The sequence below is a fragment of the Pseudopodoces humilis genome, chromosome 22, assembly GCF_049639895.1.
Source record: "Pseudopodoces humilis isolate 2021_Gansu_Grassland_sample_001 chromosome 22, ASM4963989v1, whole genome shotgun sequence".
Taxonomy (NCBI): domain Eukaryota; kingdom Metazoa; phylum Chordata; class Aves; order Passeriformes; family Paridae; genus Pseudopodoces; species Pseudopodoces humilis.
The window spans coordinates 9,405,546-9,417,829 of record NC_142221.1 but is presented as its reverse complement, the minus strand read 5'-3'; the positions used below and the strand labels follow the sequence as shown (position 1 = coordinate 9,417,829).

General features: G+C 46.6%; 1 protein-coding gene across 3 annotated transcripts in view; it reads left to right on the top strand.

Annotated features, from left to right (window-relative positions):
- Positions 1–12,284, top strand: part of PNPLA7 (patatin like domain 7, lysophospholipase) — a 102,799-nt gene that overhangs the window by 52,769 nt on the left and 37,746 nt on the right. For all 3 annotated transcript variants that reach the window (XM_088065717.1, XM_088065718.1, XM_088065716.1), the window contains 6 exons: positions 710–770; positions 1,211–1,360; positions 7,443–7,506; positions 7,963–8,131; positions 9,200–9,382; positions 10,358–10,476. In XM_088065717.1, the coding sequence (XP_087921843.1) occupies positions 710–770; positions 1,211–1,360; positions 7,443–7,506; positions 7,963–8,131; positions 9,200–9,382; positions 10,358–10,476 (746 nt within the window). The remainder of the gene's footprint in view (positions 1–709; positions 771–1,210; positions 1,361–7,442; positions 7,507–7,962; positions 8,132–9,199; positions 9,383–10,357; positions 10,477–12,284) is intronic.

The following is a 12,284-nucleotide window of genomic DNA, read 5'->3' as shown; positions in this document are numbered from 1 at the left end:
GAGAGGCTTGTCAGTTTGGAGATACATTTGGGTATTGGAATATTAGCTTGTATTGATATGAATCCTGCTGGAAAAACAGCTGAGAGCACATCTGTGCCTTCAAACGTGAATTATCAGACAAACATGATTTGAGGGGGAAAGCAATTTCTTAGGTAGTTTGTTTTGACTCTGCAGGTGCTTAGGGGGTGTATTTATCCCCCCTTTTTTCCCCAAAATATTTTGAATTGGATGCTGTAAACCATCAGGATTGGGGAAGGGTCTGTTTGAACACAGACTTGAACGTTTTTGAGCCTTTAGAACCTACAAAAAGTACAGCACACACTGAGCAGTGAGAGTACTTAGAGGGGCAGGTGCACTGCAGAGAGAAATAAGGAGAGCTGAAAATGCAATTTCACTTGGTTTCCCAAATAATCAGGGTTTTTTGTTTTGTTTTGTTTTTTTCCCCAAAGCAAGTTAAATCCTGCCTGCTCCAGGGTTGTTTTGTTCTCCTGTTTTTCCAAATTAAAGTAAAACAAGGTAGGAGAAACCAAGACAAATTATCAGCCACCACACATTACAGCCAGGAAAGAAGCTCCAGCTGCAAACCCTTGACTCTGTGTGGCTCAGTTTTAGGGAACATCTTAAAAAACTTTGGAAGTCTCCATGTGGATGCTCTACTTCAGTACTTTCTGCCTCATTATTTCTTTTTTTTTCTCCCTTTCTCTCCCAGGTTGTGACCAGACTTATTCACTTGCTGGGTGAGAAGATTCTTGGCAGTCTGCAGCAGGGAGGTGAGACTCATTCCTGGACTATTCCCATTGATGGGAATATTTTAATACTGACAATAGATCTGGGGGTTTTGTTAGTTAAACTAATTCCTCTTGTGGGCTAAAACAGTTCCAAAGTTGTGGTAAAGGGATTTTAAGTGCTTTTTTTATCCGTGTTCCTGGGTCAGGTAAATCCATGTGTCCTTTAACGTATTCCTGGCGTATTTTTAACATTGCCTAACTTCAACCCACATATGCTCTACCAGCAACCAAAAATGATGGAAACTGATCTTCATCCTCTTAAAATGAAATATGTGGGAATTCAGATGCTGTGGAGGTTTGTGTTACATTCCTCTGACACTGAGCAGCTCGGTGACACAGTGACACTTCCCCTCCTGCCTGAAGGTGACACTGAATTTTTTGCAGCCTGGCAGACTGATGGCAGGTGTTTTCTCTGTGGACAGGTCATCCTCTAGGACTGCACAGCTCCAGCAGCAAGTGGGATGCAGGGAATCCTGCCAGCAACCTCTCCACGGTGGCGATCATGCCGGTGTCCAAGGAGGTGCCGCTGACAGCCTTCACCCTGGAGCTCAAGCACGCCCTTAGTGCTGTGGGTGAGTGTTCCCCTGTTGGCATCGCAGCAAACAAACCCTGCTGGTCATTTTAGAGTGGCATGGCCGGCTACTGTCACCTGTCAGAGCGGGGTCTGGGCTGTGTTAGGGGGTAGCAGTACCTGGGGATGGTCACAGGGATGGGGAGAAGGTTTTGGAGAGAATCCCAAAAGGGAGGGAGAGGGACTTTTTATATGGCCAGGTCCCCACAGGACAGTGGGGAATGGTTATAAACTGGGGGCAGGTTAGGTCAGAGATCCAGGAGAAATTCTTGTGGGGGTGGGGAGACTCAGGTTGCGCAGAGAAGCTGGGACTGCCCCTGGATCCCTGGAAGTGTCCAAGGCCAGGTTGGAACAACCTGGAATAGTGGAAGGTATCCATGGACAGGTAATCTTTAAAGTCATTTCCAACCCAAACCATTCTGTGATTCTGCAGCAGTGGTCAGGATCAGCCTTTTTCATGCTTCCCGTTTCTCTGTTCTGTTTAAGTACAGTGGAAAACTTTTTTGTCTTAGTGACTTGGAAATGCTCACCCAGAGAGCCTCTCTGACCCTTCTCTTGGCTGCCCTCAGCTCCCCACAGTCACTCCAGGAAACACATCCCACACCAGGGCACTGTTCCCATGGCACCTGAGAGTCTGATTCTCTCCAGCTCATGGGTGAGAGTCTTTCAGGCCTCCTCAGCTGAAAAACTTCATCCAGCAAAGGGTTTCCTAGGCAGTTTCTTCATGTTGTGGTTGTACATGAGTGGTAAGGATAAGACTTGGTGGAAGAGGCTTGTGGAGGAAATCCAGACTGGCACTGGAAAGTTTGGTCTGAAATCATTGTCCCATTTGTTGCCAGCTTGTTTATCTGTCTCATGCCCACAAAACCATGTGTTCAGCTCATGGCTGAGTCATTAATTGCTTTATCCATGGGTGAAGTTGCTTGTGCAAGTTCCAGTTCTTCACAAAACCCATGTATTTAATTCAGAATTAATTTTGTGTTCATTAGTGGTGTTTGACATTTCCTGAACATCCTCTTTTCATCCTCAAATGCTGTTACAGATCTCTTGAGTGAATCTCCTGTAGTCCTTTGAGAAGGTATTAGTCTGCTCTCTCATGACTCATTTAAAAGTACAGGTTATGTGATTCTTGAGGCGTAACCACTTACATTTATTAGTAATTTTCTTTCTGACTTTTGGTGTCTGGAACTGACACTCCTCTTCGTGCTTAAAAATCTTCTTGGGTGAAGGCACAGGAAAAAGCTGGCGTTGCTTGAGCTCTTTAACCTTCTGAAGCCTGAATTTGTGTGCAGCTTCTGGTGGAGACTTGTTACAGTGAGAACTAATTTGTGGGTGTTTGAAGATTCCTCTTATTTTGGAGATGGCAGAAAAATGTTACATCCATAATGGAGCTGTATTGCTAATGGGGACTCCTTAGGGATCACTGCCAGCTTGTTTTGATGTGTGACAACACTGAGAGCCTGTAAATAAAACAAACAGAAACTCAAGTAGGTAGATGGACTGTTCAGAATAAAAATACCCATTTGAGCTGAAAGCAGCAGGTGGGTGCCAAAGAGAGGGGTTTGGTGGGGTCACTGGGCCCTTCCTCCTTCACCCCTTCCCTGAGGCCTGTGCCGTGCTCGGCAGCTTGAGATGGCTCTGCACACCCTTGGCACCTGAAGTTGTTGCCAAAAGGGAGCAGACGGCTGCAGTGGGAAGAGGAAAGCGTTGTGGGGAAACACAGGGAGCCATCTGGTCCCAAACACCGCTGGCACAGGAGCTCCGTGGCCTCGCAGCCATCGGGCCCGGCCCGGCTCCCTCAGCCCCACAGAGCTCCCGGGCAGCGCAAAAACTCTGCAGAGCTGGGGGTGTTGGCAGCCTGCAGCTTTTCTTTGTTTATCTAGCAGAAGCAACATTTTATTTTTTTTCCTCCTTTCTGTTTTTTTAACTTGTAGCTTTTGTACTTCCTCCTCTACCCTCTCGCTGAGGCTTGTTTTGGTGTTCCTTCTCAGCGCCTCACAAAGTGCTGGGAGTGCAGGTGCTGCTTTGCTTTCAGGGAAAGGGATGGGATTTGGAATGACTTTTTTTTTTTTCTCTTTTCTTCTGACTTCCTGCAACAAAAAAGTGAACTGAGTAGTGGAGTGAAATTTTGATTAGCTTTCAGCTTGTTTTTCTATTCATCTGCACTTTTGACATGAGGGGAGCTGTTGCCCAGAGAAGATGCCCCTGGATCCCTGACAGTGCCCAAGGCCAGGCTGGACAGGGCTTGGAGCAGCCTGGGACAGTGGGAGGTGTCCCTGCCCATGGCAGGGGGATGGAATGAGATGAACTTTAAGATCCTTTCCAGCCCAAAGCATTCAGTGATTCCATAGGGAAAGGTTTTCACTGGGACCTTGCTGAGCAGCCACTGCCGCCTGAGTCCTTCCCTGAGCTCCCAGCTGGGCTCATCAGCACCTGGGGTTTGGCTGTGAACTGGGATCAGACTGCCCTGGGTTTATGGAAATGAAAGCTGTTAATGTGCTTGAGAAGGCTGAATTGAAAATCTTCTCTGAAAGGAACTCTCAGTTTGGAAAATTGCTTTGAAGATTTGCTGCTATTCAAATTTTTTTTGTGTGTTCATTTTTTGGATTTTTTTTTCCCTTGAACCAACCTTTTTTCTAATTGTAAGTTAAATGGCAGCATCTGATTACAATACTTGACTTAACATTTAATCCATACTTAACATTTGATCCGTATAATTTCATTGCTCTGAGCTTCAAATATGTTCCAGAGCAGTGGAGAGCAACTTTAATATGTGGAGAGAGCAGCTGGTTTTAGCTTTCTTTTGCAACTTAACATATTTATTACAGAAAATTCCTTTCCCTTCCCTTCCTGTTGATATGAACTGGATATTGCAGTGATGCCTTGAATTCCCCTGCTGCAGGCTGGAGATGAGGAAGGAAGGAATTGGAAGGATGCAGGCAGGAACTCTGAGACCATTGCAAGAATCATCAGCTGCAGCTCTGGGAAGGAGCCTGGCCTTGAGAATCAGGGTGACCCCAGTCCTGGTGGGAATGCAGGCTGTGTTTTACACAATATAACACTTAAGAAGGGGTTTTCTTTTTCCTGGAACTGGCATGAGAAGGCTGTGGGCAGTGCTTGGAGTTGGAGCTGATTGCAGGTGAATCTATCCCAACAGGATTTTGGGGATTGTTTTGGTAATTTTTAACTACTTTTGTATTATTAAAGGGATATAAAAGTAATGACAACTAGAAAATCTCAGTCTGACAGTGAATATTTACTGTTTACAAAAACTGGAAAAGTATTCAGAATCTTCCTTCCCCCAGAAAAAAAAAGAAAATCCACTTTTGCCTGTAATGAGACAGGACTTAGTGGTTTTATTGCTCAATTCTTTTTTGTTGGTTTAATTAAATTTTTTTTCAAGCTTTTTCTTTTCTTTTAATGTTTTGATTTGTAATGGGAACAGCTCAGGTGAGCAGCCTGCTCTCTCTCAGGGGTGCATTCTGCACTCAGGGAGCACCAGTGTGTGGGACCACCTGCAGCTTTCCCCAGCCCATTTGTGCTGTCTTTGACATTTGGTGTTTCTGTGATTTATGATAATTCACATATTGTTTCCAGACAGTGGGATTGTGTCCCAGTTAAATGCTAAGGGATGTTTGTGCTTCCATGGAGCTTCCAATCACAGAATGGTCAGGGTTGGAAGGGACTTTAGTGAATTCTGATGAATTCTGGTCAGTGTTCATGATGTCTATTTTTATTATTAATTCTTTTCCTCTTAATCCTGGTAGAACTAAGAGCATCTTTTGATAAGATTTTCTTCTGCACTATTCAGATTTTTCAGAAGTATTTGCCTATTTTTTTGTTCCTTTACTGAGACCAGCTAAAAGACACCACATGGCTGTGCAAATTCTGGTTCTATGTGGGAGCCCTCTGATCTCATAGAATTTCAAACTGAAGTAGGGAGGGATTCAAATCCAACATATGTGTCTTTCTCATTCCTTTCTGCCCTTTAAATTTTTCTTCTTTTCAGTTCTAAAAATGTATAATGTATTGGAGAGCTCACTGAAAAATCTTTGCTAATAATTTATTGGAGTTTTTAATTACAGTTCTGCCTGTCTTTACACACAGATTAGATTTAAATGTGAAATGTTCACTGTGGTGCCTGAACCCTGGCACAGTTTAGTATTTTTTTGCTGGGCAGGATCCTCTGACATCCAGCTCATTTGTCAATTATGACTTGGCCACATAATTTTGTAGACTTTTATGAGGCCAAAAGTAAATTTTCTTTTTAATGGAGTCCAAGCAAGTAAATTTGCTTTGCTAAATTTTTTTCCACAGTGTGTTTAGCACTGGCCTTGTCTTCTGATGTGGGTGTGTTTTTCAGGTGAGGTGGATTTGAAACCATTCCTGAGCCTCAGAAATCACTCTCTGCCCTCTGGGTCACTCATTCCTCAGGGCAATTTTTGGACCATGTTTTGTTAGACATTGAACTAGGACACCTGTGCTCCTGCTCCTGCATTTCTTAGGAAATTGATGTTTTGTGGAAAAAAATGACCAAAGTGAGTATCTTGTTCACAGGCAAGAAAGGGAGGTTTTATGTCTTGTGTGATGTTTTTTTTTCCCCTCTCTGGGGCAGGAGGTTGGAAGCTTTGCTGCAGCCCTTCTCTTCAGTGCCCTTGTTTGTTAGCAGAGAAAATGAACCAGACCTCTGGCATTTGCCAGCTTTTCCTTCCCTTTCCTTCTGTTCCATGGAATTCTTAGTTCTATACTGAAAACCAGATGGCTCTGGAGTACAGCTTCAGATGCCCCAGCAGGTTTTCCCAAAAACCACGATCCCTGGGATGAGGCCACTGCCTGCAGTTCTCTCACCTGAAGCACAGAAAACCTGGGATCCCTGTGAGCTCCTGGCTGACAGAAAAATCCCCCAGGCTACTGAAAGTCACCACCTCAGGCTTGAGAAACCCAAAAGGCTGAGAAAGCTGTGGATTGCTGGAGGCTCAGGGAATGGCACTTGATTTTCCTTGCTCTGATACTCCTCCCCAGCAATCTGCTGCTGGCTGCTGTCAGAGACACACACAGGGCTCAGAGAAATATTTCATGTTACCTCACATCACCTCTCCTGTTCTTCACTTGGAGCTGTTCTGATCCTACTGACAACACTGAGAGGTGCAGGGATGTGTCCCTGATGCCAGCTCCAGCTGGTGCTGGGTTTGGAGAGGGGTGGTTAGAGGTGTGTGACCGTGACAAAACACTTTAAGGATGCACTGACACATTGGCCTGGCCACTCCTCCTGCCCTGTTTGAGGGCTGGGGATTTGAATCATCATGGAATCATGGAATGGTTTAGGTTGGAAAGGACCTTAAAGCTCATCTCATCCCACCCCCTACCATGGGCAGGGACACCTTCCACTATTCCAGCTTGCTCCAAGCCCTGTCCAACCTGGCCTTGAGCCTCCAGGATAGGAATGATATTTTTTCATTCCTTGGTTGCTTGCAGCAGTTTAGTTGAAATAACACTTTTGTTGGTTCTGTTTTCTGAGCTCACATATGTTGGTGTTCTTGGTCGCATTAATGGAGGGGTTTTAATGGCTGATTAATTGGGAGCCTGCTAGAAACTGGGAGTGCAGAGCAGATGGTTGGTATTTCTGAGACAAAACAAGTTGGTTCTGTTGGAAGCACCACCGTGTTCCGTGCTGGGGATGAGTGAAGGTCTGGGAATCTTTGTCCCGTGGCCCTGGCATGTGGAAGGACAGGATGCTGGGCAGGCTCCTCCTGAGGTGGCACAGCCAGGGCCTGTCTGGGCACCCTTGCTTGTGTCCTGCTCTGTGAACTGCTGCTTTTCCACATCAAAAGTGAGATCTGGATATGATTAAGTCTCTCCAAGGCTCTTCTGGTGCTTGCTGTGCACGTGTTGTCTGCAGTCAGGGTACCTGTGGCTGAAGGAGCACAGAGATCCACCCCAGCCCTACCAGCTCTGCCTCTCCCTTGGATGAAAGCACAGAGAGGAGGGTGACTCAAGAACATAGGCAGCCCTGGCTTCTCTGGGCAGTTTTCTCCAGGAGCTCAAGTTTAGGTGTTCATAGGTGAAATTCTTTGTTCCCCCAGGCCCTGCCCTGCTGCTCACCAGTGACAACATCAAACAGCGCCTGGGCTCTGCTGCTCTCGACAGGTACCTGCCCTCATCACTGCTCAGGGAATGCAGGCACACCCTGGATTTATAAATACACAGAGTTTGGGAACAAAATCCTGTCTTCTAACATCTGCTGGGTCTTCTGCTCCAGGTGTTGGAGACAATAATGTTTCAGGAGTATTTGGTGCAGGTGTGGGTGGGGTTTTTCCACAGTTACTTTCTCACTTGTGAAATTGGAAAAGCTGAATTGCTCTGAGTGTGCTCATGCTTAGGGATGCTGTGGAAGCATTGCTGGAGTGAGGCATCACTGTATCCTTCTGCCTTGGTATTTGTCTAATGGTGTAAATCCTGGAGAAGCAGAGCCAACAGGAGCTGGGAGCAGGTCCTGGCTGAGCAGGAAAAGCCGCTCTCTCCCTGTGTAAGATTCCTCTCTCTTCTCTTGGGAGCTGTGATGTTACACCAGTTGAATTCTCTGTTTTCCTTGTGTGTCCCCAGCATCCACGAGTACAGACTGACCAGCTGGCTGGGCCAGCAGGAGGACATCCACAGGATTGTGCTGTACCAGGCTGACAGCACCCTGACCCCCTGGACCCAGCGCTGCATCCGCCAGGCCGACTGCATCCTCATCGTGGGGCTGGGAGACCAGGAGCCCACTGTGGGAGAGGTGTGGGAGCTGCTCCTTCCCCTCTTGGCACTGGGAATAGCCCAGGTCAAAGCAGGTTGCTTCACACTCATGTATTTTCCTGGGTTTAACACCCAGTGAGGCATAAATAATGAAATATTCCTGAGAAATGACCATTAGGAATATCAAAAGAAGTGCATGAGAATCCTCTGAAATGGCAAGTTTTATGTAGGAGGACTTCCAGCAGAGTTCTTTTCCTCTAAAGAGTCATTTTGGCCAATGGTAAATCAAAAATTGCTTTGAAGCTTTGTGTTTCTGCCCAGAATTTCTTTGGGAAGAGGGAGAAATTATTTTCTGCCTGCATGAAATTCATGGTGTGTGCTTAGGAAAAAGTAGATCTAAATTGCAGTGTATGAATTACTTATTATATTTTATTACAGATACTGAGCTATATTTTTTTCCCCCCTTATTATCTATTTTTACAGTTTTATATTTTTATTACCAAAGTCCTCTGGCCAGACAAAAATCCTTCAAGAAATTTTAAAACCCCACACAGGTGGAGTTTTTTTTTAGGATGGTGAAATGCTGAGTCTGACCTGCAAAGAGCCTGGGCTGGTCCCACATGCAGCTTTCATGTGTGTCCCGTTGTGTAGGCTCTTCCTGCATGGATGTGGGAGGCAGGAAGCACAGGCAGAACAAGCTGCCAGCAGTTGCCTAAAACAACAACAAAAAAAAATCAAAATCAGAAATGCAAGGAGGAAAAAAAAAAAAAAAGTGGACTGATGGGAAGGGAAAGAAGAAAACACTGAATATTTGTGGGCTCGAGTGTGACTTGGGCAGCATCTCACGTTGCAGGAGCAGTGCCTGCCTGTGCTGTGCTTTTAATGGCCTGGTTTAAGTCAAAAACGTTCAGGTTTGGCTGGTTTTAGGCTTCTGTGTGCTGTGTAAAGCCAGAGTAAATAGTGTTGTCTGAACCAATCATGTTTGGGGGTGTGCAGGGTTGTACTGAGGTGGGAATAAGGGTGTGGGGTGTGTGTGGATGAATTTCACCCTGAGACTGAAGCAGCCAGGACTTACTGCCCTTTCTTTGTGTGTCCATAACTGCTGTAGCTGGAGAGGATGCTGGAGAACACGGCAGTGAGAGCCCAGAAGCAGCTGGTCCTGCTCCATAAGGAGGATGGGCCTCTCCCTTCCCGCACCGTGGAGTGGCTCAACATGCGCAGCTGGTGTTCTGCTCACCTCCACATCCACTGTCCACGCAGAGTCTTCTCCAAAAGGAGCCTGCCCAAGCTGGTAAGAGATTCCTGCTTTGGTGGCTGGTCCCTTGCTGTCCCTCACTTGATCTGTAATCTGTGTATCACAGGGGATTTAGGACAATGATAGTCCACCGTATTCTTACACACTTCTCTTTAAATCTGTTTGGCCTCAGTTGGATTGAGGGAACAGGGATAAGGGGAGCAGATTTTCTTTATGGATGCAGACTTGGCTTTTTGATATCCTGAAAGAGTGATCACTGTCTCAGAGTTCCAGTGAAAGGTATGCACAGGCCATGGAGTCCTTTTTGTTGGGAGCATCCCTGTGCTTCCCAGAGCCATGCTACACATAAGGCAGAGGCAGCCTGGGATGCCTCCCAAGACCTTCAGATCCTCATCAAGAAAGACAAAGAGCTCTAAAGGAAATTCTGTAATACCCCCAGGAGCTGTAAAAGACTGAGAGAGGCCACTGGCCACTAGAAGTGTTTGGGTTGTTCACAGCTCTCTGTTCTTTGAGGAAGAGCTGTAACAGAATCACTGACAGCTTCAGGCTGGAAGGGAGCACTGGAACTCCTCCAGTCCCACCTCCCTGCTCACCAGGGTCCCCTGGAGCAGTCACTAGGATTGTGTGCAGACAGGCTTGGAGTGTCTCCAGTGAGGGAGATTTCAGAGCCTCTCTGGTCTCTGTCCAGTGCTCAGTCACCACACAGGGAAGAAATTCTTGTCCAGGTGGAACTCCTGGGCATCAGTCCCTTCCCGTTCCTCTTGTGCCATTGCTGAGCCCCACGGAGCAGAGCCTGGTCCGTGGCCTGGTCCCTCCCTGCAGACAGGGACAGACAGGGGTGAGGTCCCCTCTCAGTCTTGTTTTCTCCAGGCTGAGCAGCCCCAGCTCCCCCAGCATTCCCTCACAGGAGAGAAGCTCCAGTCTCCTCATCTTCACAGCATCTTCTAGCAGGCTGCTGCTGGCTGCCTGTGCCCTGCCTGTGCAGTGACCGTGCCTGGCTCTCCTCTGCAGGTGGAGATGTATGAACGTGTGTTCCAGAAGGTTCCAGACCGTCACTCCGACTTCTCCCGCCTGGCCCGGGTCCTGACGGGCAACGCCATCGCGCTGGTGCTGGGCGGCGGAGGGGCCAGGTAGGGCACTGTCCTGGGCAAGGAGAGCCTGGGGCAGGAACAGGATGGGCTCTAAGGTCCTTCCCAACACAAACCACTCTGGGGTTCTCTGCTGCTGCATCCCCCAGATCCCTCAGGATAGCAGAGATCCTGGGACAGCAGCACTGCTCTGCAGGCAGCATTTGGGGGAGGAGACACTGAGGAATTACACAAACTTAGCCTGCAGTGGGGATTTGTGCAGAATTTCTGCAGAAGGAACATGAGTGTTTGTGACCTCCTGAGGCCTCTCATAATGGTTTAATACCAGGAGGTGACCAGGGCACGAAAGATGACGTTTCTTTCTGTTGGCCTACACTATGGATTTTTTTTCCCTTATGGATTCTTATATTAGAAAATAGCTCACAGGTATTTCAAAGCTCTTCAAAGTTTGAGCAGTAAGAGGAGTTATGTCCTCTAATGGACAATGTTCTCATCTTTATAATTCTCCAGACCCCCAGGTACCCATACATTTTGACAGCCTTACCTTACAGAAAGAGTGTGTTTTTGCAGACACAAGGACAAGGTGTGTGGTAAGCACTCTGTTAGAACTCCATCTGAAACCCCAGTGAGCTTTAGAAATAAATTATTGCAGGCATTTTTCTTTGGAATCCCTTCTTACTTGGAGAGTTTTCTGTTGAGACAAGCGAGTCACCCTTTGTCTCAAGCGAGCGCCGCCTTCGTTGTTTCCATCACTGTGTTCTTGAAGCCCTTCTTTAAAAGAGTGCTTTGAAATACAGCTCTCAAAAAAACTAAAATCCCTAATTTGCACACAGTCTGTCTGTCTAAGTGCACAAATACCACATTTTTGTCATTGGGCCAGCACGTGCTCCAGGGGAGCCTTCACTTGCAGGAAAGGCTGGAGCTCCTTTGTGCCAGCCAGAGCTGGTTCCTCCAGTGTCTCACAGGCCTTGATCCTGCTCCTCACCTGAGCTGCTTGCAGGATTTTATTTCCAAGACAAGCTCTGTCCTATGGAGACACAAAGCAGAGCAGCAGAGGGGAGCTTCTGTTTTATGAGAGTATCTCAGGAGGCTTCTCATCCACTGATACAGAGCATTTGTGGTTTGTTCTTTGTTCCCAGCTGATATCTCTGCCTCTACCAGAGCCTGTGTCATACAAAATATGTGCACTCCTGTACTGCTGGCAGCACATTTTGCTCGTTCCCTTCCTTCCTTCTGTAACACTGTTGTAATTTTTGCCAATCTGTTTTTTTTTTTTTTTTAATTTTTTTTTAATTTTTATTCTAATACTTAATTTTCAAGCTCCCACCTGTGGGTGTGCAGGATCTGAGGTAAGGAGGAGCAGGGTCACTGTGTTGGTCCTGTATTGTCCCTCTCTGCAAAGCTGCTCTGCTGCTGTGTTGGCTTTGGGGTCTCTGGATGCTCATCACCCATTCAGCAACAAGCCATGGGCCATTAGTCATCACTCTGCTCATTTCTGCATCCCTGAATGGGGAGGACTTGAAGAGGATTAAGGGCAGAGTGGATAAAATGGGATATTTCTTCCTTCTCTGAAACACTTTGTGTGCCACAGACTGAAATGCTTGTTCAGGGGTTCCAGGCTGGCACAGGGATGGTGTGAGCACTGTGTTTTCCCTGGAAAGGTACAGAATGTTGTTCTAGCAAAGAAATAATCATCTCAGTTGTGGTTAGATAAAGATTTTTCAAAGTGAGAATATAATTTAGGCTGGGGAAGAGACAAAATTACCCTGAACCGTGTAAAGGTTCAGAATTAATCTGAACCTCTGCCTTTGGAAGGGCAAAATAAATTCTTAGATTGCCCATTTCTATTG